We start from the raw sequence: 25,794 nt of genomic DNA on the forward strand, positions 1-25,794 counted from the left end.
CGAACGAGTCAAGAAATATACCTGAAGCCTCAAACAGGTTTGGATATCTTCTTAGCATCTCCCGCTTGGTCTCCCAAGTAGCCTCCTCCATGGGCCGACCTCACCACTGAATATTAATTGAAGCTATATCCTTTGATCTCAAATTTCAGACCTGCCACTCCAAAATAGCCATTGGATTTAGGGTGTGATTCCTAGTTTTAATATTTTTTCTGGCATTCCGAGGGTTCTAGCGAGTCTGTTTTATCATTATAAACTTGTGGGTGTGTTCGGGCGGGGCCTCGAGCGCCAATCGGACGAGGCTCAAACCAAGTTAGAAATTTCGGGCAAGGGCTGAATTCCCAGCTTCTGTCATAACTGCACATGTAGTTGGTCAACCGCAGATTCGAGCTCACATGTGTGGGCTTTGTCCGCGGCCATGGTTGGCCAGCTCAGAAACCGCTGAATTGGCCCTCTCTCCGCAGAAGTGGAACCGCAGAAGTAGTTGGCCTTCCATAGAAGCGGCCCATCCGGCCTATTGAAGTTCTGCAGAAGTGGTGGGTGAAGGTGCGGCCTAGGACCACAGATGCACAAATCACTGAAGGTAGTGACCTTTATTTATTACGGGAGTTAGTCATTTTTGGCTCATTTCCACTCCGTTGTTGGACGATTTTAGAGCTCTTGAGAGGGGGTTTTCACCAAGCTTTTGGAGGTAAGTAATTCCAACTATATATGAGTTAAATACTTGGATTTTGGGTAGATTAACATGTAAAGATTAGTGAAAATCATGGGATTAGAGTAAAACCTAGGTTTTTGATAAAAACAAGATTTAGCCACGAAATTCGTTATAGAATAAAGTAAAAACCATATATTCTTGATCCTTAGGTTATGAGTAACAACTTTCTTTGAAAATTTTCGGAATCTGGGCACGTAGGCCCCGAGATGAATTTTGGGAACCTTGCATTTATTGTTGAGAAATTACTTTAATAGTTAGAATATGAACTCTTGAGCATGTATTGACTAGTTCTTACCTTATTTGAATAAATGTGGATCGTTCGGCTCCGATTTGAAGGTTTGAGCGCATTCTTGAATTTGGAATCAAGCTTTGGGGCAAGGTAAGTCTCCTTTCTAACCTTGTAAGAGGGAATTATCGCCATAGGAAAAATAATTGAATATGTACCACTGATTGCGGGGGCGATGTACGCACGAGGTGTCGAGAGTCCGTGCGTAGCTACTATAATATTTAAGTCCAGATAGTCTAGGACCCAAAAATATGTTTTACCTACCGTACTTGTAACTTCGTAGTCAATTTTAAATTGCATAAACCATATCGAATTTGCTAATGAATTTCTAAAAAGTTAAACATTATTTTCTTGACCATTAAAGAGAACTTAACATTACTTTTGGTAATTTCTTTCCTGATGAATTCTTGATTGACTGTTTGATGTGTTTATTCGTATTTGACCGTGTCGCATGTATGATTTGCGAGCGGGGTAATAGATGTATCTATAGTTTCACGTCGTTCGACCCTCCGGGAGTACACACTTTATTATTATGTTGGATCGGGCCGTACGACCTCGGCATTATTTGTGCATGCTATTTGCTTGGTACTTTCTATGATTTGAATTGCTTTAAATGCCTTAAAATATAGATCGTTAACTGAAATGTCATAAACTAGAATATTATTTATGAAAGAACCTGTCACTTCCTGTTATTAACTATTATTATTCATGACATCCATGCTTAGCGTAATACTTAAATTATATTATTATTGACCTTAGTAAGTGTCAAGTTGATCTCTCATTACTACTTCTTCGAGGTTAGATAGGATACTTACTGGGTACATATTGTTTATGTACTCATACTATGCTTCTGTATTTAAATATACAAGATCTGAGGCAGGTGCATCTAGCTACCTGTCCAGCGCGCGTTCCTGATACTTGCTCGTGATTCCACGGTGAGCTGCCCCTTCTGAGCCGTGCAGCAGCATATCAGAGTCTCTCCTTTTGTTATTGCTGTCTATTATATTTCAGGCAGTAGGATAGTTATATTCTTTTGTACATTCTACTAGTTTCCCTCGTACTTGTGACACTAGATCCTAGCACACACATTAGGAGACTATTAATTTTGGGATGTATTTCTATATTATGTTTCCCTTAGTCTTTACCGTTTCAGTTGCCTTATAAAATTGTTAATTATCGACTATTTTAAATTTAAGTTAAGTAAATGTTGGGACTGTTTATGAAAATAAATGAGAACTCACTAGTTGATATAGGGTTGGCTTGCTTAACAACGGTGTTGGGTGTCATCACGTCCTATAATAAAATTTGGGTCATGGCAAAGTTCAGATATCACCCTCGATGTGCCAAACTAGGGATCCCACACCTAAGTTTTGCTGATGATTAGCCACTATTTGCTAGAGGGGATTTGAAATCAATACAGGTAATTCATCAGAAATTCTACTAGTTCACTCAAGCTTCTGGGCTGCAAGCAAACCTACACAAGAGTGAAGCCTACTTTGGAGGGGTACTTCAGATCAAATATAACAAATACTGCAATATTTGGGCCTCTCTGTTGGAGAATTACCTTTCAAATACCTTGGTGTACCTCTGTCTACCAAGAAGCTAAGTGTTCTTCAGTGGCAACCTCTCATTGAAAATATGACTGCCAGAATTACTTCTTGGACTGCGAAGACTCTGTCTTATGCTGGGAGGATTCAGTTAGTTCAGAGTGTGTTGTTTGTTATACAAGCTTTCGGGGCACAATTATTTGTATTACCAACAAAAGTGATCAAGCTTATTGAGGGATTGTGCAGGTCCTACATATGGTCGAAGGTCAATGAAATTACAAAGAAGACATTGGTTGCATGGGATAAAGTCTGCTTACCTAAAGCTGGGGGTGGCCTTAACCTCACCAACTTGAAGATGTGGAACAAAGTAGCAATAGCAAAAACCTGCTGGGACTTAGCACACAAATAGGATAAATTATGGATTCAACGGGTTCATACATATTACATCAAAGGACAGCAGATCATTAACATGCCAATACCACAACAAGCTTCCTGGATGGTGAGGAAAGTGATAGAGGCTAAAGAGATACGGGTAAACAAACACTTTGAACAATCACACAAAGGAAACTTGATTAGACAAATTTACTTATGCTTACTTGGAGACTATAGCAGAGTGGAATGGAAGAGCTTAATGTTTAACAATGCAGCAAGACCAAAAGCAAAGTTCACAATGTGACTTATGCCGCAGGGAAGATTGATGACTTGTGATAGACTAAGCAAATGGGGGATTATTGTTAATACTTAATGTGTGCTTTGCAGAATGCAAGAGGAAACGAGAGATCATCTATTTATGCAATATGAATACACCAAGCATATCTGGAACAAACTTTGTTATTGGATACAAATACAATACCTGGGAGCTTTGGATTGGCAACAATTCACACAATGGACAATTCAATGTGCTAAATGGGAAATCCAAAACGAGTGCAGGTGTTTAAAGCTGTGCATGCGGAAGTAGTTCATCAAATATGGATTGAAAGGAATATTCGAATCTTTGAACAAAAGAATCGTGTATAGGAACAGCTTGCGAAGGAAGTAGCTTATGTTTGTAATGTTCGAGTAACTCCTAGGAACAAGTCTTTTTACATAGTTTGTGTTTCTAGGAAGTAGAGTATGGTCTTTGTCCTGAGATTGATAGCAAGTTGTGTTAGCTTTTGTCACGACCCAAATTCCATTAAAAGTCGTGATAGAGTCGGACACCACTGTCAGGCAAGCTAACAATAACTAATTTAGTTCTCGTTTTATTATTTTTGAAATCATGATTTTTCTTCAATTTAACTGGTAAAAGATGGACTTACAGAATTAATAATAATATTTTAATAATTTTCAATACTGAATAACCCGTAATCATCTCAAAATCTGGTGTCACAAGTGTATGAGCATTTATTAAGGAATAAAATAAAGTACAATAACTATCTGGAATACAATTTGGACAAAAAAGGGAAATACCAATACTCTGAAGGAGACTCTGCTGGCTGCGGGTCGTCTCGAGAGATGCAGCTCACCTAAGTCTCTGTATCAACCATACCGCTGCGCCTACTAGGCTTCTACACATGCACCTGTGCAACAAAAATGCACAACAAGTGTAGTATGAGTACGAAAATAACGCGTACCCAGTAAGTATCCAGTCTAATCTCGAAGAAATAGTGATGAGAGGTCGACTTCGATATTTACTAGTGGTCCAATAAAATCATAATATGAAGTTCTAATTTAATATGATATGTAGAGATAACGACAAAACTAGAACAAGAAGAGAGTTGAACAATTCTTTCATTTTATTAAGGAATCCCAAAACACTTCCTTCGTTTATAACAAATGATCTTTCAACGATGAATTTATACAAATTGTAAAAAAGGATTTCCATTTATATTATCAAACATAATTTCCACTGAGGACGTATGGCCCGACCCAACATAAATGTAAATTGTGCATTGCCGAGGGTAGAACGGCACAAACCATAGATGTATCTATTCTCCGCTCGTGAATCATACATGTGACGCGATCCCCACTCACGAATCATACATGTGACGCGATCAAATATAAATTTAAGAAATTGCCCCGCTCGCGAATCATACCTGCGACGCGGTCGAATATAAATTTAACATTTAAAATCAAAGCTCTTTCAAAAATGAGGAAAATTTGACATTACACATCTACTCCAACTTCAGGACTCGAAATCCGACCCGGATATTAAAAAGTCTACTTCCGGCCAAACTTCTCAAAAACCTTCAAATTTCTAACTTTCGCCAAACAACTCCAAAATGCCCTACGGACCTCCAAATCCACTTCCAGACGCACCCCCAATACCAGAATCACCATACGGAGATATTCCTAGACTCGGAATCCCAGACGAACATCGATAACACTGAAATGCACTGCAACCCAAATTTATGAAAATTTTCCAAAATACTAACTTCCATAATAGGCACCGAAACTCTCCCGGGTCATCCAAAACTCGATATGAATATGCGCCCAATTCCGAAATCATCATATGAACCTGTTGAAACCTTCAAATCCAGATTCCGAGGTCGTTTACTCAAAATTCAATCTTAGTCAATTTTTTCAACTTACAACTTTTGAAATGAGAATTTTCTTTTCAAATCAAATCCGAACTTCCTGAATTTTAATTCCGACCATGCGTACAATTCATAATTCTTGAAATGAAACTACTCATGATCTCAAACCGCCGAATGACGCGCTAGAGCTCAAAACTACCGGTCAGGTCATTACAGCTTTGCTATGGTTTTGTAATTGATACTTGGTGATTAATAAAATAAGTTAGTTACCAAAAAAAAAAAAGACACCATATTAAGCCAAGTGGCAGCATAATAAAAAATCACTTGGATATTTTAAGACAAAAAATTATTACTCATAAGATTAAGCCAAGTATCAAGATACTACAAAATTACTTGATAAATTTTACAATTATTCATGAAAAACTTTACACACCAAAAAAAAACCAAGATAAAATTATAAAGTTAGTAAATAATATACAGAAGCTTATAAATTTAGACAAATTAAAGAATATGAATAATATAAGGCTTCTATCTTTAGAGTTTTGAGGAAAATTATAAAATTCTCTTTATAACTTTAATGAATTCAAAATTAAAATTTAATTAAAAATAATATTTTTAAATAATAATTAAAATACAAAATGGAAAAATTAATTAAATATAGAAGTAAAAATATACGAAAAGAGAAATAAATATAATGTTAGTATATTTATAATTTGAATTAATTATAAAAACTAATTTAAATAATATCACTCAAAATATTTATTAATAAATTTTGACAATTGAAGAATTTTGAATCGTAGGCAAAGATTGATACTGTTTCTATGAAATCTATGCCAAGTGACATCACTATAATATGTCAAGTTTAAATTTTTAGAACAAAAAAATAACAAAAGTTTTAAAATTATATTAAAATAGAAGACATAAAATTAAATTAAATAATTTAAACCTGCCAATTTTAAAAATTAATACTTCCTCTCACGTTTGTTTGGCAGTTTTTTTGATTTATCTATTTATTATGTTAGGATATTTATAATTTGAATTAATTAAAAAAATTATTTAAATAATATCACTCAAAAATTTTATTGATAAATTTTGACAAACGAAGAATTTTGAATAGTAGGCAATGATTTGATATTATTTCGATGAATTCTATGGCAAGTGACATCACTCTAATATGTCAACGTTTATTTTGTGTCTCATACAACTTACACTAGTTATATGAGGCTACTTTTTGTTTCACAAATTTGTGGATCTCAATCTTACATTTTTGGGTCCATAAAAATCGGGGTCCACAAAACTGTGAGATAAAAAAATTGTCTCATACAACTAGTGCCAGTTGTATGAGACACAAAATAAAATTTTCCTATGTCAACTTTAAATCTTTAAGACAAAACAATAACAAAAGTTTTAAATTATATTAAAATATAAGACAAAAAATTAAATTAAATAATTTAAACTTGTAAATTTTAAAATTTAATACTTTTACGCGTTTAAGATAAATTGATACTTCCTCCCATGTTTGTTTGGAATTTTTTTATTTATCTATTCATAATTTTAGGATAATTATAATTTGAATTAATTAGAAAAAATAATTTAAATAGTATCACTCAAATATTGTATTGATAAATTTTGACAATTGAAGAATATTGAATGGTAAGCAAAGATTTGATACTATTTTGATAAATTCTATGCCAAGTGACATCACTATAACATGTCAAGTTTAAATTTTTAGGACAAAACAATAACAAAAGTTTTAAAATTATTTTCTAAAATAGAAGACAAAAAATAAATTAAATAATTTAAACTTTCCAATTTTAAAAATTAATACTTTATCACACGTTTAAGAAAAATTAATGCTCCCTCACACGTTTGTTTGGCAGCTTTTTGGATTTTTTTATTAAGAAAGAATTACCGCTCCTGTCACTTGGTCTAATAGCCCAACCAAAAATGGCTCACATTTGCAGCTCTTACCCTATTTAGCCCATATTTTACATAACTTGAAAGAAACTTTTCAGCATTTAGCCCACTATTAAAGACATAGTTTTAGGGTTTTTATTATTTTCTTCTTTCTTCATTCCCTTCTCTCAATCACCGCCTCTCACTTCTTTCTTTCTAACCCACATAGATCCCTTGTCCTCTCTTAAAATTAGCCACTAGCAATGTATTATGCTTCTCTTACAAACACACAGCATCTGCTACATATCTGCCTCCCCCTTTTCCGCAGATTATCTTAGTCCATAGCTGAAGCAACTTCAATTTGTAAGGAGCACAGCAGCTTTATTCCCCCTCCTCTATCCCCACGGAATTCTGCCATTAATGGCTTAAGAAGGCTCGGGCTCCTACTTCGTCGTCCATGGTGGCAAGCAAAAGAATATTAAAGATTTTTGAAAAAAAACATGAAAATACCCACATATCTGAAAATAAATAGCTCTCAAACTTGATTTTCACCAAAACATAACCACTAATGTTGGAAGATTTTGAAGTTTGAAGTTCTGGTCATTATTATTATGACCTTGAAGTCTTGAATCTAAAATTGGGTTTGTATAAAAATCATAACTATATACCAGTTTGTATCAACACTGTATACTAGTGTATAATTGTGTATATGGATATACAAACATCTCTCATACACTATTATACATATTTATACAAAGTTATACAATATTATATAATTGTGTATAAATGTGTATATTTGTGTATAATATTGTATAATTATATATTTTTCAGTTTATAAGGATGTATATGCATTGTTAGTGTATAAGAGGCCTCTACAGAAGTTTGACACTTCTTTCTCATCTTCTTTTTCGTGTAATGTGTTGTATGAGCGTTGGAGGAATTCTACAATTCATTTACCAAGTTTTTATTTTTCTTTTATCCTGTTAGATTGCTTCAGCAATTGCACATAAAAGTGTTTGAATTTCTTACCTTCAGATAATATGTATTATTCAGGATTTTTGAGTTGTGTTGTGGCTGATTTGCATTTTTTTTATCAAATGCTTAATAATCAAAGGAAATCAACAGAATGAAAACAACTAGTTGTATACAGAGAGAGCAAAATAAACTTTCTTTCAGGAATTAGCCTATTAGTTTTTGGGCTATAGACTTGCAAAGTGATATCTAGGCTGTTATGTTGCAAGTCAGGTGTGTGAATTGTATTTATGTGAAATTATCCCTTTTATTAAACCTTCCAATGCAAAAAGAAGTTAATATCTTCTCTCGCGTTTTTTTGTGTTGCGGTTTGTAATTTATTTATATTTTTTTTACACATAAACAACAATTAAGGATGAAAAACTAAATCACCTAAAAGTTCTTCCCAAACGTGGGCTTAGAACAACAATTTCAAAACTACCTTCATAATTGATTCTTATCCACGTTCTCACATGGAAATAATTATTTATGTGGTTTCTTCTTTCAAGTATCCACATTAAGTCAAGTAGTGGTTGGTAAAAGCACATTTACCCACGATCGTTAGGGTCCTAGGTTTGAATCACGTTGGAGGGGAAGTGTGAAAACACTATAAATCCTCCTAAATTGGGAGCGATTTTTAAGAGAAAAAAAAAGGTTAAAGTAATAAATTTTAAGAAATGACCATAGAGCTTGTGTTATTTTTCCATGAAAAAAAAAAGAAAATAAACGTGGTAAAAAGCAATAAAACTCGATGCTTCTCTGGGCATTCGAACTTGCATCTCTTCCATGAGAACCTGGAGCCCTCAGCAATAAACCCAAATAACTCTTGTTATTAGCTTTGGCGTCATATATTTTATTCTTACAGTAAATTGCCTTTTGTTATTGAGTTTGAGTTCAGCCCCTACATCTATAGTGTGTCGGCGTGTTGATTGTTTAAACGGAAAAGGGCCTAATATGCCAGTGAACTATGCGAATTAGGCGATATATGCCCGTCGTTATTAGTTTGATACAAATATGTCCAAACCGTTCAACACTTGCTTATTCATGCCCTTAGTTAGACAGAACCCACTATTTTATCCTTCTTAAATAATTAATAACCCGACCCAACTGTCATGATCCAGATTTTTCACCCTCGAGAGTCATGATGGCGCCTACTAATGTGAGCTAGGCAAGCCAATAATTTGAACAAATTGCTTCTTTATCTATTTTATACTCTTTAACAATTATAAAGCCAAAGCGTGTGGACAGCGGAAAATTTTAATAAGAAAAAGAAATGCAGTAAATTATCTGAATATATATGTCTAATACAACTGTTTGAAACTCGACCACCCAAAATTGATGTCACAGTACCACATACGATCTAAGAATGCTACATACAAAGTCTGAAAACAAACAATACACTATTTCTGAATTAAGGAAATGAAACCGGAATAGAGGGAGACGCCAGGGCCTGCGGACGCCTGCAGGTCTACCTTGGATTTCCGCGTGGACTGAAGGCAGCAACCTCACTGCGGTCTGAAGTCTACAACACTGGGATCTGCACAAAAGAGTGCAGAATGTAATATCAGCACAACCGACCCCATGTGTTGGTAAGTGTCTAGCCTAACCTTAGCGAAGTAATGACGAGGCTAGGACCAAACTACCAAAAAAAACTCTGTGCAGTTAAATCATATACAACGGAAATATAAAAGTAGATAATTACAGTTAAAATTGGGCAAGGAAAACATGCTCCGAGGAATAACAGATAACACGAAATATAAAGAAACTAAAATCCAACTACTAACAATGATAAGGAAAACAAATGCAGAATTCACTTTCATTTCACATCATGTTGCAGGCGTGCAACAAGATCCCATTTCACATATCTCGTTGCAGGCGTGCAACCCGCTCCCATTTCACATATCTCGTTGCAGGCGTGTAACCCGCTCCCATTTCACATATCTCATTGCAGGCGTGCAACCCGCTCCCATTTCACATATTTTGTTGCAGACGTGCAACCCACTCACATTTCATATATTTCTGTGGCGGCGTGCCACCCGATCTCATTTATAAATCAACAACAATCATAAAAGAATCTCGCAAGGGAACAATTATATTTCAACAACATCTCGGTAAGGGAACAATAATATCAAGACAACATTCTGGCAAGGGAACAATAATGATAATGACCTCCCGGCAAGGGAACAATAATGATAATAACATGTGAAGCACAATAAACCACAACGGAATCATAACAATTACAATACAAGACTCACGGGCATGCTTGACACCAACGTATATATACTCGTCGCAATGCCTATACGTCGTACTCCACAATTAACACGTAGTAAATAAGACACGACTCCTAATCTCTCAAGCTAAGGTTAGACCAAACACTTACCTCGATTCCACGAACTCAATTCAAGCCTCTACTATCATTTTACCTCGTGATTCCACCACCAATTCGCTCATTTCTAGCCACAAGTTACTTAATTACATCAATAAATGCTAAATGAATCAATCCTAATGTATGAAAATGAGTTTTCTAAAGTTTTACCCAAAAAGTCAAAAATCGCCCAGGCCCACATGATCAAAACTCGAGGTTCAAACCAAAACCCGATTACTCATTCCCCCACGAATCCAAATATATAATTTATTTTGAAACCGGACCTCAAATCGAGGTCCAAATCCCCAATTTTTGAAAAAAAATTAGGTTCTACCCAAAACACCCAATTTCCCCCATGAAAATCATTAATTTTGAGTTGAAATCATGTGAAAAGATGTTAATGATTGAAGGAAACGAGTTAAAATTAACTTACAATCGATTTGGAAGAAGAGTTGTCTTTGAAAAGTCGCCCAAGAGTGTTTTGGTTTTGAAAGAGTGAAAAATGAGAGATTTTCGGCTAAGTTATAAAATTGCAGGTTGCTGATATGGGAATCGCGAACCCCGACCTCTGCTATGTTCGCATTTACGAAGGGGTTCTCGCATTTGCGAGTTGGAAAATGCGAACAAAGGATCGCATTTGCGATAGCAGGCCCAAAAGGGGCGTATCGCATTTGCGAAGGAAATCTCGCATTTGCGAGGAAGAGCTGGCCTGGGCTATTTCGCATTTGTGACTCAGCCTTCGCATTTGCGAGCCAATCCAAAACTTACCCGAGCCCTCGAGGCTCCAAACCAAACATGCACACTGACCTAAAAACATCATACGGACTCGGTGTGTATTCAAATCACTAAAATAACATCAACAACTATGAATTTAACATCAAAATCATGAAATTATTTTAAGAACTTCAAATTTCCAATTTTCTCAAAAACGATCCGATTCACGTTGTTTCAAGTCCGTTTCTTACGAAATTTCACAGACTTACCTTAAATCACATATAAGACCTGTACGGGGTACCAGAACCAAAATACGGGCCTGATACAATCAAGTTTTAATCATAATTCATTTTCAAAACTCATAAGCAATTTCAGAAAACAATTTCTTTGAAAAATTCATTTCTCGGGCTTGGGACCTCGAAATTCGATTTCGGGCATACGCCTAAGTCCCATATTTTTCACGGGTCCGGGTATCTTTACCCAAAATATTGACCGAAGTTAAATTAATTCATTTTACAGTCAAAATTCATCATTTTTCACAATTTTTCACATATTGGCCTTCCGGCTACACGCCCGGATTGCGCACATAAATCGAGGTGATGCTGAAAGAGGTTTTTAAGGCCTCGGAATGCAAAATTCATTTCTAAAACAAGCGATGACCTTCTGGGATATCACATTCTCCACCTCTAAAACAATCGTTCATCCTCGAATGGACATAAGAAGGAAGTACATGAGTCGGGGAAAATATAGGGATAACGACTCTGCATATCTAACTCGGACTCCCAGGTCGATGCCTCGGCGGGCTGACCTCTCCACTGAACACGAATAGATGGGAAACTCTTAGATCTCAACTGACTGACCTGCCGGTCTAGAATAGCTACCGACTCCTCCTCATAAGACAAGTCCTTGTCCAACTAGACAGTGCTGAAATCTAACACGTGGGATGGATCGCCGTGATACTTCTGAAGCATGGATACATGATATACTAGATGCATGGCTGATAAACTCAGTGGCAACACAAGTCTGTAAGCCACCTCTCCTACTCGATCAAGAATCTCAAACGGGCCAATGAACCTAGGGCTAAGCTTGCCCTTCTTCCCAAATCTCATCACGCCCTTCATAGGCGACACTCGAAGCATTACTCGCTCACCGACCATGAAAGCCAAATCTCAAACCTTGCGGTCGGCATAGCTTTTTTGCCTGGACTGAGCTGTACGAAGCCTATCTTGAATAATCCTGACCTTGTCTAAGGCATCCTAAACTAGATCCATACCCAACAACCGAGCCTCTCTCGGCTCAAACCATCCAACTGGCAACCGACACCGTCTACCATACAAAGCCTCATAAAGAGCCATCTGGATACTCGACTGGTAGCTGTTGTTGTAGGCAAACTCTGCTAAAGGCAAAAACTGATCCCACGAGCCTCCAAAGTCAATGACACAAGCTCGGAGCATATCCTCCAAGATCTGAATAGTCCGTTCGGACTGCCCGTCCGTCTAAGGATGAAATGTTGTGCTCAACTCAACCTGTGTGACCCACTCTCGGTGAACTGCTCTCCAGAAATGTGAGGTAAACTGCATACCTCGGTCCAAAATGATACACTCTGGCATACCATAAAGGCGAACTATCTCCCGGATATAGATCTCAGCTAACCTCTCTGAAGAGTAGGAGATTGTCACATGAATGAAATATGCTGACTTGGTCAGCCTATCAACAACAACCCACATTGCGTCAAACTTCCTCTGAGTTCGTTGGAGTCCAACAACGAAGTCCATAGTGATTCGCTCCCACTTCTACTCGGGAAGCTCAATCCTCTGAAACAAACCACCAGGTCTTTGATGCTCGTACTTAACCTGCTGACAATTCAAACACCGAGCCACATACGCAATGATATCCTTCTTCATTCTCCTCCACTAATATTGCTGCCGCAAATCCTGATACGTCATCGTGGCACCTGGATGAATAGAGTACCGGGAACTATGTGCCTCTTCTAAAATCAACTCTCGAAGTCCATCCACATTAGGCACACAAATTCGACCTTGCAATCTCAAAATGCGATCATCACCTAAAGTAACCTGCTTGGCACCTCCGTGCTGCATCGTGTCTCTAAGGACACACAAATGGGGATCATAATATTGTCGATCACTGATATGCTCCAATAAAGAGGAATGAGCAATCGTGCAAGCTAACACATGACTGGACTTAGAAACATCCAACCTCATGAACTGATTAGCCAAAGCCTGATCCAAAGCAAGCGGTCTCTCACCGACTGGAATATAAGCAAGACTGCCCATTATAGCTGACTTCCTACTCAAGGCATCGGCTACCACATTGGCCTTTCCCGGATGATATAAGATAGTGATATCATAGTCCTTTAATAGCTCCAACCACCTTCTCTGCCTCAAATTTAGCTCCTTCTACTTGAACAAATACTGTAGACTCTTGTGATCCGTGAACAGCTCGCATGCCACGCCATACAGATAATGCCTCCAAATTTTCAACGCATGAACAATGGCTGCCAATTCCAAATCGTGAAATGGATAATTCTTCTCCTGAATCTTCAACTACCGTGAAGCATATGCAATGACCTTGCCATCCTGCATCAACACTGCACCAAGTCCAATACGAGATGCATCACAATAAACTGTATAAGGCCCTGAACGTGTGGGCAAAACCAACACCGGTGCCATAGTCAGAGCTGTCTTGAGCTTTTGAAAGCTTGCCTCACACTCGTCCGACCATCTGAATTGGGCACCCTTCTAGGTAAACCTGGTCATCGAGGCTGCAATAAATGAAAACCCCTCCACAAACTGACGATAGTAGGCTCCCAATCCCAAGAAACTCCGAATCTCTATATCTGATGTTGGTTTAGGCCAGTTCTTGACTACCTCAATCTTCTTCGGATCAACCTGAATACCCTCTGCTGACACAACATGACCCAGGAATGCAACTAAACTCAGCCAGAACTCACATTTCAAAAACTTAGCATACAACTGACTATCCCTCAAAATCTGAAGAACCACTCTAAGATGCTACTCGTTCTCCTCCCAGCTACGGGAATAAATCAAAATATCATCAATGAAAACTATCACGAACGAACCCAAGTAAGGCCTGAACACTCAGTTCATCAAATCCTTAAAAGTTGCTGGGGCATTTGTCAACCCGAATGACATCACCAAGAACTCATAATGCCCATACCGAGTGCGGAAAGCTATCTTAGGGACATCGGATGCCCTAATCCTCAACTGATGGTAGCAAGATCTCAAGTCAGTCTTCGAAAATATCTTAGCATCCTGAAGCTGATCAAACAAATCATCAATCCTCGGCAATGGATACTTATTCTTGATTGTAACCTTGTTCAACTGTCGGTAATCAATACATATTCTCATCAACCCGTCCTTCTTCTTAACAAACAACACTGGCACACCCCAAGGCGAAATACTAGGTCTAATGAAACCTTTTTCAAGCAAGTCTTACAACTGCTCCTTCAACTCCTTCAACTCAGGTGGGGCCATACAATACGGCGGGATAGAAATGGGCTGAGTGCCCAGAGCCAAATCAATGCAAAAGTCAATATTCCTGTTGGGTGGCATACCCGGCAGGTCTGAAGGGAATACCTCAGGAAACTCATGAACAACAGGCATAGAATCAATAGAAGGAACTTCATCACTAGAATCACAAACATAGGCCAAATAGGCCAAACACCCATTCTCAACTATACGCCGAGCCTTCATATATGAGATAACACTATGGGTAGAATAACCAGGAGCCCCTCTCCACTCTAAACAAGGTAAACCCGGTAAGGCTAAGATCACATTCTTGGCATAAAAGTCCAAGATAGTGTGGTAAGGTGATAACCAGTCCATCCCCAATATGACATCGAAATCAACCATGTCTCGAAGAAGCAAATCTACATGAGTCTCAAGACCCCCAATAACAACTATACAAGAATGATGGACTCGATCTACCACAATAGAATCACCCACCGGTGTGGACACATATACAGGGGCACTCAAGGAATCACTAGGCATGACCAGATACGGTACAAAATAAGATGACACATAGGAGTACGTAGACCCTGGATCAAATAACACTAAAACATACCTACTACAAACCAGAACCGTACCTGTGATAACTATATCGGAAGCCTCAGCCTCAGGCCTGGCTGGAAGAGCATAACATTGGGGCTGGGCCCCACCACCCTAAACTACATCTCTGTGATGGCCTGTTATTGGCTGGCCTCCACCTCTAGCGGCCTGATCTCCACCTCTAATACCTCTACCTCCACCTCTAGCACCTCTATCCCCACCTCTAGCTGGCTGGGCGGGCTATGGAACACCTGGTGCCTAAACCATAGCACGGTAACCCTACTGCTGAGAACTGGCAGGTGCTCGAGGGCAATATTTAGCAATGTGCCTCATCTCGCCACAAGTAAAACAAGCCTTCGGCTGTTGGGGCTGATGACTCTGGACACTCTGAAGCGGCGGTGCACTGATAGGAGCTGGTGGTGCACTGTAGGTATGCTGATCAGAATATTGCATGTGAGAACCACGGCCACCTGAAGCACCATAAAAAATCTAAAGTGCTGACTGAAAAGGCCTAGGAGGATGGCCTCTACCATATGAATCTCTGCCTTTAGACAAGGTACCACTGAATCAACCTGAATGACGAGGCCTCTTGTCAGACCCCTTAACTACCTCCCTGCAATAGAACTATCTCAACTCTTCTAGCTACATTGGCCGCCTCTTGGAAAGAAATCTCACTCCTAGTCTCTGTGTCCATTTGAAGTCAAATCAGGTAAATAAGTCCCTCAATGAACCTCTTCACCCTCTCTCTCTCTCTCTCTCTCTCTCTCTCTCTCTCTCTCTCTCGGTGGGAAGTATGACAAGAACATGACGAGCCAAGTCAATGAATCTAGTCTTATACTGAGTAACGGTCATAGAACCCTACTGGAGATGCTCAAACTGACTCCTATAGATCTCTCTCTGAGTTATGGGCAGAAAATTCTCCAGAAATAGCTGAGTAAACTGCTCCCAAGTCAAAGCTGGTGATCCGGCTGGTCTAGCCAAGCAATAATCTCTCCACCAAGTCTTGGCGGATCCAGACAAGCGAAAAGTAACAAAATTGACCTCACTGGTCTCCACTATCCCCATATTCCTGAGAACCTCATGACAGCTGTCTAGATAATCCTGGGGATACTCAGAAGATGCACCACTGAAAGTAGTAGTGAAGAGCTTGGTGAACCTGTCCAATCTCCACAAAGCATCGGCAGACATAGCTGCTTCATCACAGGTCTGAGCTACCACACTCGGCTAAACTGCTCCAACTGGTTGAACTGCTAGAGTCTGAAACTGGGGAGCTAATTGCTCCGGAGTGTGAGTAGTAGGAGTTTGGGCTCCTCCTCCAGCCTGAGAGACGGTTGGGGCTATAGGAAGCAAGCCTACCCAGGTAACACTCTCCATTGGCCCACTAGACGGACCAGAGCATCCTGGAGTACTGGGTAGCAATAAACCCCTTTGGGACCTAAGCTGGGCCCACCAAAACTGTCGGGGCCGGAACCTCATCATCAAAGTCAACCTGAGGCTCCGCCGCTGGTGCCGCTGTTTTGGGCTGAGCTCTGCCCCTGCCTCAGCTTCTAGCACGGCCTCGGCCTCACCCTCTGCCCCTCGTGGGGGCTGTTGCTGGGGGCTCGGGCAGCTGGTCAGTGGATGAGGAAGCGCGTGTTCTCGCCATTTGCGAAAGAACATAGTAGAAATTCGATTAGCATTGAGAAACCAAACCTCACGGCAGGAAGGAATAAATGTGAAGTTTTTCCTAACTCTATAGCCTCTAGGGGATAAATATAGACGTCTCTGTACCGATACCTCAGACTCTACTAAGCTTGTCTGTGAACTATGAGACCTATGTAACCTAGAGCTCTGATACCAACTTGCCACGATCCAAATTTTCCACCATCGGGAGTCATGATGGCACCTACTAATATGAGCTAGGCAAGCCAATTATTTGAACAAATTGCTTCTCTATCCATTTTATACTCTTTAACAATTATAAAGTCAAAGCGTATGGACAACGAAAAATTTCAATAAGCGGAAGAAATATAGTAAATTATCTGAATATATATGTCTAATACAACTGTTTGAACCTCGACCACCCAGAATTGGTGTCACAGTACCACAGATGATCTAAGAATTCTACATACAAAGTCTGAAAACAAACTATACACTGTTTCTGAATTAAGGAAATGAAAGTGGAATAAAGGGATAAAGGGAGACGCCAGGGCTTGCGGACGCTTGCATGTCTACCTTGGATCTTCGCATGGACTGAAGACAGCAACCTCACTGCGGTCCGAAGTCTACAACACTGGGATCTGCACAAAAGAGTGCAGAGTGTAGTATCAGCACAACCGACCCCATATGCTGGTAAGTGTCTAGCCTAACCTCTGTGAAGTAGTGACGAGGCTAGGACCAGACTACCAAATAAACCTGTGCAGTTAAATCATATACAGCGGAAATATAAAAGTAGATAATTACAGTTAAAATTGGGCAGGGGAAACATGCTCCGGGGAATAACAGATAACACGGAATATAAAGAAACCATAATCCAACTACTAACAATGATAAGGAAAACAAATGCAGAATTCACTTTCATTTCACATCTTGTTGCAGGCGTGCAACCCGATCCCATTTCATATATCTCATTGCAGGCGTGCAACCTGATCCCATTTCACATATCTCGTTGCAGGCATGCAACCCGCTCCCATTTCACATATCTCGTTGCAGGCGTGCAACCCTCTACCATTTCACATATCTTGTTGCAGGTGTGCAACCTGCTCCCATTTCATATATTTTCGTGGCGGCGTGCCACCCGATCCCATTTATAAATCAACAACAATCACAAAAGAATTCCGGCAAGGGAACAATTATATTTCAACAACATCCCTGCAAGGGAACAATAATATCAAGACAACATACCGTTAAGGGAACAATAATGATAATGTCCTTCCGGCAAGGGAACAATAATGATAATAATATGTGAAGCGCAATAAACCACAATGGAGTCATAACAATTACAATACAAGACTCACGGACATGCTTGATACCAGTGTATAGATACTCGTCACCATGCCTATACGTCGTACTCCACAATTAACACGTAGCAAATAAGACACGACTCCTAATCCCTCAAGCTAAGGTTAGACTAAACACTTACCTCGATGTCACGAACACAATTCAAGCCTCTATTATCGCTTTACCTCGTGATTCCACTACCAATTCGCTCGTATCTAGACACAAGTTACATAATTACATCAATAAATGCTAAATGAATCAATCCTAATACATGAAAACGAGTTTTCTAAAGTTTTACCCAAAATGTCAAAAAACGCCCCCAGGCCCACATGGTCAAAACCCAAGGTTCGAACCAATACCCGATTACCCATTCCCCCACGAACCTAAATATATAATTTGTTTTAAAATCGGACCTCTAGTTAAGGTCCAAATCCCCAATTTTTGAAAAAACCTAAGTTCTACCCAAAATACCCCAATTTTCCTAGTGAAAATTATTGATTTTGAGTTGAAATCATGTAAAAAGATGTTAATGATTGAAGAAAATGAGTTAAAATTGACTTACAATCAATTTGGAAGAAGAATTGTCTTTGAAAAATCGCCCAAGAGTGTTTTGATTTTAAAAGAGCGCGAAAAATGAGAGATTTTCGGCTAAGTTATAAAATTGCAGGTTGCGGATATGGGAATTGCGATCAGAGTTTGCAATTGCGATACCCGATCTCTGCTATGTTCGCATTTGCGAAGAGGTTCTCGCATTTACGAGTTGGGAAATGCGAACAAAGGATTGCATTTGCGATAACATGCCCAAAAGGGGGGGTATTGCATTTGCGAAGGAAATTTCGCATTTGCGAGGAAGAGCTAGCTTGGACTGTTTCGCATTTGTGACTCAGCCTTAGCATTTGCGAGCCAGGCTTAGCAAATGCAAAACCTCCAGGCCTGATCACACTAGCTAAAAACCTGCAATTCACCAAGTCCAAAATCCACCCCGTGGCCTATCCAAAACTCACCCGAGCCCTCGGGGCTCCAAACCAAACATGCACACCAACCTAAAAACATCATATGAACTCGTTCGTGTATTAATCACTAAAATAACATCAAAAACTATGAATTTAGCATCAAAATCATGAAATTTTCTTAAGAACTTCAAATTTTCAATTTTCTCAAAAAACGATCTGATTCACGTCGTTTCAAGTCCGTTTCTTACCAAATTTCACAGACTTACTTTAAATCACATATAAGACCTGTACCAGTGTCAAAACCAAAATACGGGCCCGATACCATCAATTGTTAATCACAATTCATTTCCAAAATTCATAAACAATTTCAGAAAATAATTTCTTTCAAAAATTCATTTCTCGGGCTTAGGACCTCGGAATTCGGTTCTCGGCAGATGTCCAAGTTCCATATTTTCCTACGGACCCTCCGGGACCATCAAATCACCGGTCTGGGTCCGTTTACCTAAAATATTGACTGAAGTCAAATTAATTCATTTTATAGTCAAAATTCATCATTTTTCATAGATTTTCACATATTAGCTTTCCGGCTACGTGCCCGGACTGCGCATGCAAATCGAGGTGATGCTAAAAGAGGGTTTTAATCCCTTGGAATGTAAAATTCATTTCTAAAATAAGTAATGACCTTCTAGGTCATCACACCAACCAAAATCTACTCACCCGATCCATTATGACCCGACCCACTCCTTATTCTCTCAATCTTCTCTCCTTATTTCTAAATGACCCACTAATGCCAATGAGCTAAGATCTAACTCCATTACATCAAGTTGATGGGATTTGGATTTTTCCCATTCTAGGGGGCTTGACATATCTACTTTTCTAGGAACCAAAATATCGTAACATAAACCTACACTATGTGTTTTCAATTGCGCCAGATTAAAAGAATGTGGAATGGGATTCTTATGTCCGTGGTGCTTGCAAGAGCAACTTCTGGTCTCAGTTCTTAGTGACTGCATAGGTAAAAAATTTATTCATTTAATAAATATTTGTTTCGCTTATAGACAACCATTTGCAGGAGCATCGTTGGACCAGGTTGGTTATGGATGGTGTGAGCACCTAATTTTTGCCTCACCAAAAATAATCCCACAAAATCAATAAATAGATTTTTTTCTTAATTGTTTTAATTTTGTTAAAGATTTTTAGGAATTTTTGATAATTATTTGCATTTAGTTGCATTTTTAACATTTTTTAAAATCATAAAAAATACCAAAAATATTCAAATCATCGTTACATAACATTTTAGGTCTGAATTGTATTTAGGATTTAATTATTTGAGTTAATTGCATTATTAAATAAAAATCACAAAAAATAATGGTCATTTTTACATATTTAGCTTTTATTTTTAAAATTATCATTAGTTTAAGTGAATTAATTATTTTGATGTTAGAATAGATATTTAGTTTAATTCTACAATTTAAAATCTAATTCAAGGATTTTAGTTAGTTTGTTTAGGATTTTAATTAGTTTAATTAGGTTTAAACTAATTAAACCTAATTATATGGTCGACAACTACATATTATATACTGGAGGCAGCGAGAGAGGTGTAGGGAGTCTCGAAAGGTTTCGATGGCGGGCACAAAGGCGACTGGTGGTGGAATGAAGTGGTCCAAGGTAAAGTGGAAGCGAAGAAGGCAGCGTACCTGAAGTTAGTAGGGAGCGCATGAGAGGTTGAGCGGAGTGCGAATAGGGAGAGGTATAAAGTAGCTAGGAAGGAGGCAAAACTGGCAGTCACAGAGGCCAAGACTGTGGCTTTTAGGCGTCTGTACGAGGATCTAGGGACCAAAGGTGGGGAAAAAAAGTTATTTCGGCTGGCTAAGGAGAGGGAGAGGAAGGCGAGGGATCTGGATCAAGTAAGGTACATTAGGGACGAGGACGGTAGAGTATTGATGGTAGAGGTTCAGATTAAGCTAAGATGGCAGACTTACTTTCATGAACTTCTAAATGAAGAAGGGGATCAGGATATTGTGCTAGGCGAGTTGGGGAATTCTGAGAGCCACCACGATTTTGGGTATTGTAGGCGCAGCAAGGTTGGGGAGGTCGTGGAAGCTAAGCGTAAGATGAGCAGGGGCAGAGCTACCAGGACCGACGAGGTCCCAGTAGATTTTTGGAGGTATTTGGGTAGAGCGGGTTTGGAGTGGCTGGCAGAGTTATTTAATGTTATTTTAAGATGAAGAGGATGTTGGACGAGTGGAGGTAGAGTACGGTGGTTCCGTCGTATAAGAACAAAGGTGATATCCAGAGTTGCAACAACTATAGAGGTATAAACCAATTGGGTCATACCAGAAAGTGTGGGAGAGGGTAGTAGAAGCGAGGGTGAGGGGGACGGTGTTTGTATCAGACAACCAGTTCGGGATCATGCCGGGCCGTTCTGCTACGGAAGCTATCCACCTTATTATGAGGTTGGTGGAACAGTACAGGGATAGGAAGAAGAATTTGCACATGTTGTTTATTGATCTAGAGAAAGCATATGACAAGGTTTCTAAAGAGGTTCTCTGGAGATGTCTAGAGGCTAAAGATGTGTTGGTTGCTTACATTAAGGCGATTAAGGACATGTATGATGGAGCTAAGACTCGGGTTAGGATAGTGGGAGGCAACTCCGAGTATTTCCTAGACGGGCTTACACCAAGGATATGCGCTCAGCCCATTCTTGTTTGCTCTGGTGATGGATGCACTGACACACCATGTTTAAGGAGAGGCACCGTAATGTATGTTATTCGCTGATGACATTGTTCTGATTGACAAGACACGGAGTGGTGATAATGAAAGACTGGAGGTTTGGAGATAGGACCTTGAGTCAAATGGTTTCAAGTTGAGTAAGACGAATATGGAGTGTCTTGAGTGCAAGTTCGGTGCCGAGCCGAGAGAAGCGGGCATGGACATAAGGCTTGGATTGCATGTCATTTCCAAGAGAGGCGGTTTCAAGTACCTCGGGTCAGTTATCCATGGGGATGGAGAGATCGATGAGGATGTCACACACCGTATAGAGGTGGGGTCGATGAAATTGAGGTTAGCATCTGGAGTCCTGTGTGATAAGAAAATGCCTTCGCTACTCAAAGGTAAGTTTTATAGGGTGGTGGTTAGGTCAGCCATGTTGTATGGGGCTGAGTGTTGGCTAGTTAAGAATTCACATACCTAGAAGATGAAAGTAGCAAAAATGAGGATGTTGAGGTGGATGTGCGGGCACACTAGGATGGATAAGATTAGGAATGAAGATATTCGGGAGAAGGTGGGCGTGGCTCTTATTGATGACAAGATGCGAGAAGCGAGACTCAGATGGTTCGGGCACGTTCAGAGAAGGAGCTTGGATGTCTCGGTAAGAAGGTGCGAGCAGCTGGCATTGGTGGGTACGAGGAGAGGGATAAGGCGGCCTAAGAAGTATTAGGGAGAGGTGATCAGGCGGGATATGGCGAGACTTCAGATCTCCAAGGACATGACACTCGATAGGAAGCTGTGGAGGTTGAGCATTAAGGTTGTAGGTTAGGAGGTAGTTGAGCATATTTAGTCTACCAGTGTGAGGCTAGGCTGATAGAATTTTGTCTTAGACTGCTAGTGGTCAATGTTGTGTTTACACTACTCTTCCATCTTCATAGTGTCGGGCCTTATTTACTGGTCATTATTTATGCCTTTCATATATTCGTTGGTTCTTGTGTTATTGTTATTATTTTCATGATGGTACTGATATATTGTCTCTTTTTGTTTTTTCGCCTTCTTGAGCCGAGGGTCTTTCAGAAACAGCCTCTTTACCCCATCGGGGTAGAGGTAAGGTCTGCGTACACACTATCCTCCTCAGACCCCACTTGTGGGACTACATTGAGTCGTTGTTGTTGTACTTAGGTTTAAAATCAAAGGGAAAAGAAAAAGAAAAAGAAAGAAAGAGAAAAGCTTTGGCTTGAGCTTACTTAGGGCCAGCCCAGTTACATCAGCTACCCAGCCCAGTTACATTAACCAAAAATTGGTCTAGCCCTTCATTTAACTAAACAACCCCGTTTAAGCACTTAACGACGTCATTTTAGTAACGCTAGATCTCAAATGTTCATTGATCAAGATCGTACAACTCGGAATTGATCAAGCCACCCCTTATGACTGTCCTAACCTACACCGAGTTCCTTTACTCTAACTTCTAAAAAGCCCCTAAGTTCTTTTACTTAATTGAAAAACCCTAAGTTTCTATACTCGAAAACAACTGAAACACCCTACCTAATATGGCTAGCAATGATACCAAGTGTTTTCCCTGTCGAGAATTTCTCGGTTATGGTGATTGTGAAGGATCCTATCTTCAAACATATTTTAATCAATCTAACATGGACGTCCTATCTCGAATTGTGACTTTCGTTGGTGGATCCCTAAATTTCCAATTAAGGTTTCTTAGACTTCGGACTGATGATGACAGGAAGCGATTTATCGAGTTTCGTTTTAAGGAGATGGCTGTATGGGAGAAAGATAAAGTTGGCGGTTGTGGTGCTCGTATTGCCTCCCTTGAAAGGTATGTATATCAGACAGATCTTTTATATTTTATTATTTTAGGTTAAAGTACGTATGTATAATAATTTTGTTTTAGGTTTGTGTATTGATTTTGTGCTGTTGTACAATTTTTTTTAGTCAAATCACCGAGCTTAAAGCTTCTGCAACAACAAGGGATATCACTATTGCGTCTCTTATTGCCAACCCATTCCTAGGTCAGAATGAGGTAAACTAATAGATTAATTTTATCTTGAAGTAATGTAGTAGGTTGTATGTTTAGTTACTGCTAAAATATACAATAATGTTAGGATTACATTGTTTTGTTTGCTCTGTAATAAAATAACTATTTTGCTTTTGTAGTTTTTTTTTTTGCACAATAGTTTATGACCTATTGTTGAGTAGTCTTGAAAATAGGGATGTGTTGTTGAATTGTAAATTTGGACATGAAACCTGTCATGTTGATTTCAAGTAAATCTTTGTCATTTGAAGACTATTTTGATTTTTCAGATTCCTCATATCTGTATTTTGGTACTACAATCTTTTTCTTAAAGATGTGAGCTAGTGATAACAATTTTCTTGTGTTCTTGTCCAGCATATGACTTTTTGGGTCGAATGACGCATGTTTTACCACAATAATCAACTTGTGTGGCGCATCTCTTGTAGTATGTATAGCCAAAATGTTCCCTCACTGGGTTGGAAAGACAAATTACACAACTGTTCACAGCATGTTGATTTTAATATTGGGTAAGTGTTTTGTTTTGTTGTCATTGATGATTTTGTGATAGTGTTTATATTTTAGGATAAAGTGTTTATGCTCCAACTAGTGTTTTTGTTTGTGGAGAGGGTTCATATACTTTTTCTTTTTGTTTTAGGATGGAAATCTGATACAAGGAAGTAATCCCGAAAGATTTAGTTATTGTTTTATGTTTCAACTTTCTCCGGTTGTGAATGGGGTAGTTAGACAATTCATCAGGGTCGTTGATACTATTGGAAAGCGGGGTGGTGCACCAACACAGGGCATTGTGTTTGGAGGACAGGGCATTGTGTTTGGAGTACATAGGAGTGTATCTGGAGTACAGGGGAGTGTTGAATTTTAACATCAATGGTTGCTCAAGAAAACTAGTGCTTAAACCAAATTTAAATAAAAGGCCTTTTTCTTTCTATGTATTTTTTAGCATAGTACTTTTATAAGATATAAAACCTTAAATTTATAACAAGCATCAAATAATAATACTAAATTTATATTGTGAAGAGTTAATTCAAGTTAATAAGATGTTAGCCATGTATTTGCAATATGTTACCTTGGATCATGTTGTAAATAATATTACTAATATGACGATTTGAGCAGTTTGTAAATTTAGATTCTAAAATATATTTACTGTTAAAAAGTAGACAGTTTTTCTATCTTTCTTAATAAATTTTTTTACTTTTTTTCTACGAATTTTAATATTGTCTAAATTAAAATAACATCAGAAATAGCTTCTCTACACACTTTGGTAAACTAATGCTATGCCCAACTTTGATTTTTTTTTTAAATCCTTGACGTACTTTTATAGTAACATAAATATTATCGTATATATAAGATCATGAGTGTTAGAAGTCCTTTTTCGTAGAGCCACTCAAATCAATTACATGAAAATGAAAGGTTCCTAAGACCGCTGAATTTATGATCATTTCAATACTCACCGTAATACAACAACAGCAGCAATAATAATTACCCAGTAAAATCCCACAAAGTGGGGTTTGGTAAGGATAATGGATATGGAGACCTTACCCCTACCCCGATAGGACAGAAAGGATGTTTTTGATAGACCCTCGCCTCAGAAAGACGGAAATAAATAAAAAAAAATAAGAAAAGACAATTCATTAGTAACTCCAGTAGAAATCGTAATAGTAACAGAAGCATAACAATCAAAAGATGAATTACAAACAATAACAATAACCAGAATCTAAGGCCCGGAGCTAAGATAAACAACAAGGATAGTGGAATACTCACTGTAATATATAGTGGAAATTAGAGTAAAAAGCTCCTCTTGCAACTAAACAAAAAATATATATATTCTTTGTACAGGAATGTTTACAACAGCCAAAATTTTCCGTTACGGAATCTCACCGCACTGATTCCCACAAATATGCTGATTTTGTCTCGGCTTATCCAAGAAATAACCTAAGAAAAATCCATAGTATTAAAAGCTCGTTTGGCTTAGCT

The 25,794-nt window shown here is 38.7% G+C and overlaps 2 protein-coding genes across 3 annotated transcripts; both read left to right on the top strand.

Annotated features, from left to right (window-relative positions):
• The first annotated feature begins 20,690 nt into the window (after window positions 1–20,690).
• Window positions 20,691–21,295, top strand: LOC138869756 (uncharacterized). The gene is made up of 2 exons (XM_070147418.1): window positions 20,691–20,735; window positions 20,792–21,295. Exons 1-2 carry the CDS (start codon window positions 20,691–20,693, stop codon window positions 21,293–21,295), a joined length of 549 nt encoding a protein of 182 aa, XP_070003519.1.
• Window positions 21,296–23,160: 1,865 nt separating this feature from the next.
• LOC104249181 (uncharacterized) lies at window positions 23,161–24,823 on the top strand. 2 transcript variants are annotated; one of them, XM_070145743.1, is made up of 4 exons: window positions 23,161–23,607; window positions 23,724–23,800; window positions 24,178–24,329; window positions 24,458–24,823. In XM_070145743.1, the coding sequence occupies exons 1-3, from the start codon at window positions 23,327–23,329 to the stop codon at window positions 24,219–24,221; spliced, it is 402 nt and encodes a 133-aa protein (XP_070001844.1). In that variant the 5' UTR covers window positions 23,161–23,326; the 3' UTR covers window positions 24,222–24,329; window positions 24,458–24,823. The 2 variants fall into 2 exon arrangements, with proteins under 2 accessions (XP_070001844.1, XP_009803859.1); XM_009805557.2 differs by having other exon boundaries at window positions 23,164–23,607; window positions 23,724–23,811.
• The last annotated feature ends 971 nt before the right edge of the window (window positions 24,824–25,794 follow it).

The sequence above is a fragment of the Nicotiana sylvestris genome, chromosome 5 (assembly GCF_000393655.2).
Source record: "Nicotiana sylvestris chromosome 5, ASM39365v2, whole genome shotgun sequence".
Classification (NCBI taxonomy): domain Eukaryota; kingdom Viridiplantae; phylum Streptophyta; class Magnoliopsida; order Solanales; family Solanaceae; genus Nicotiana; species Nicotiana sylvestris.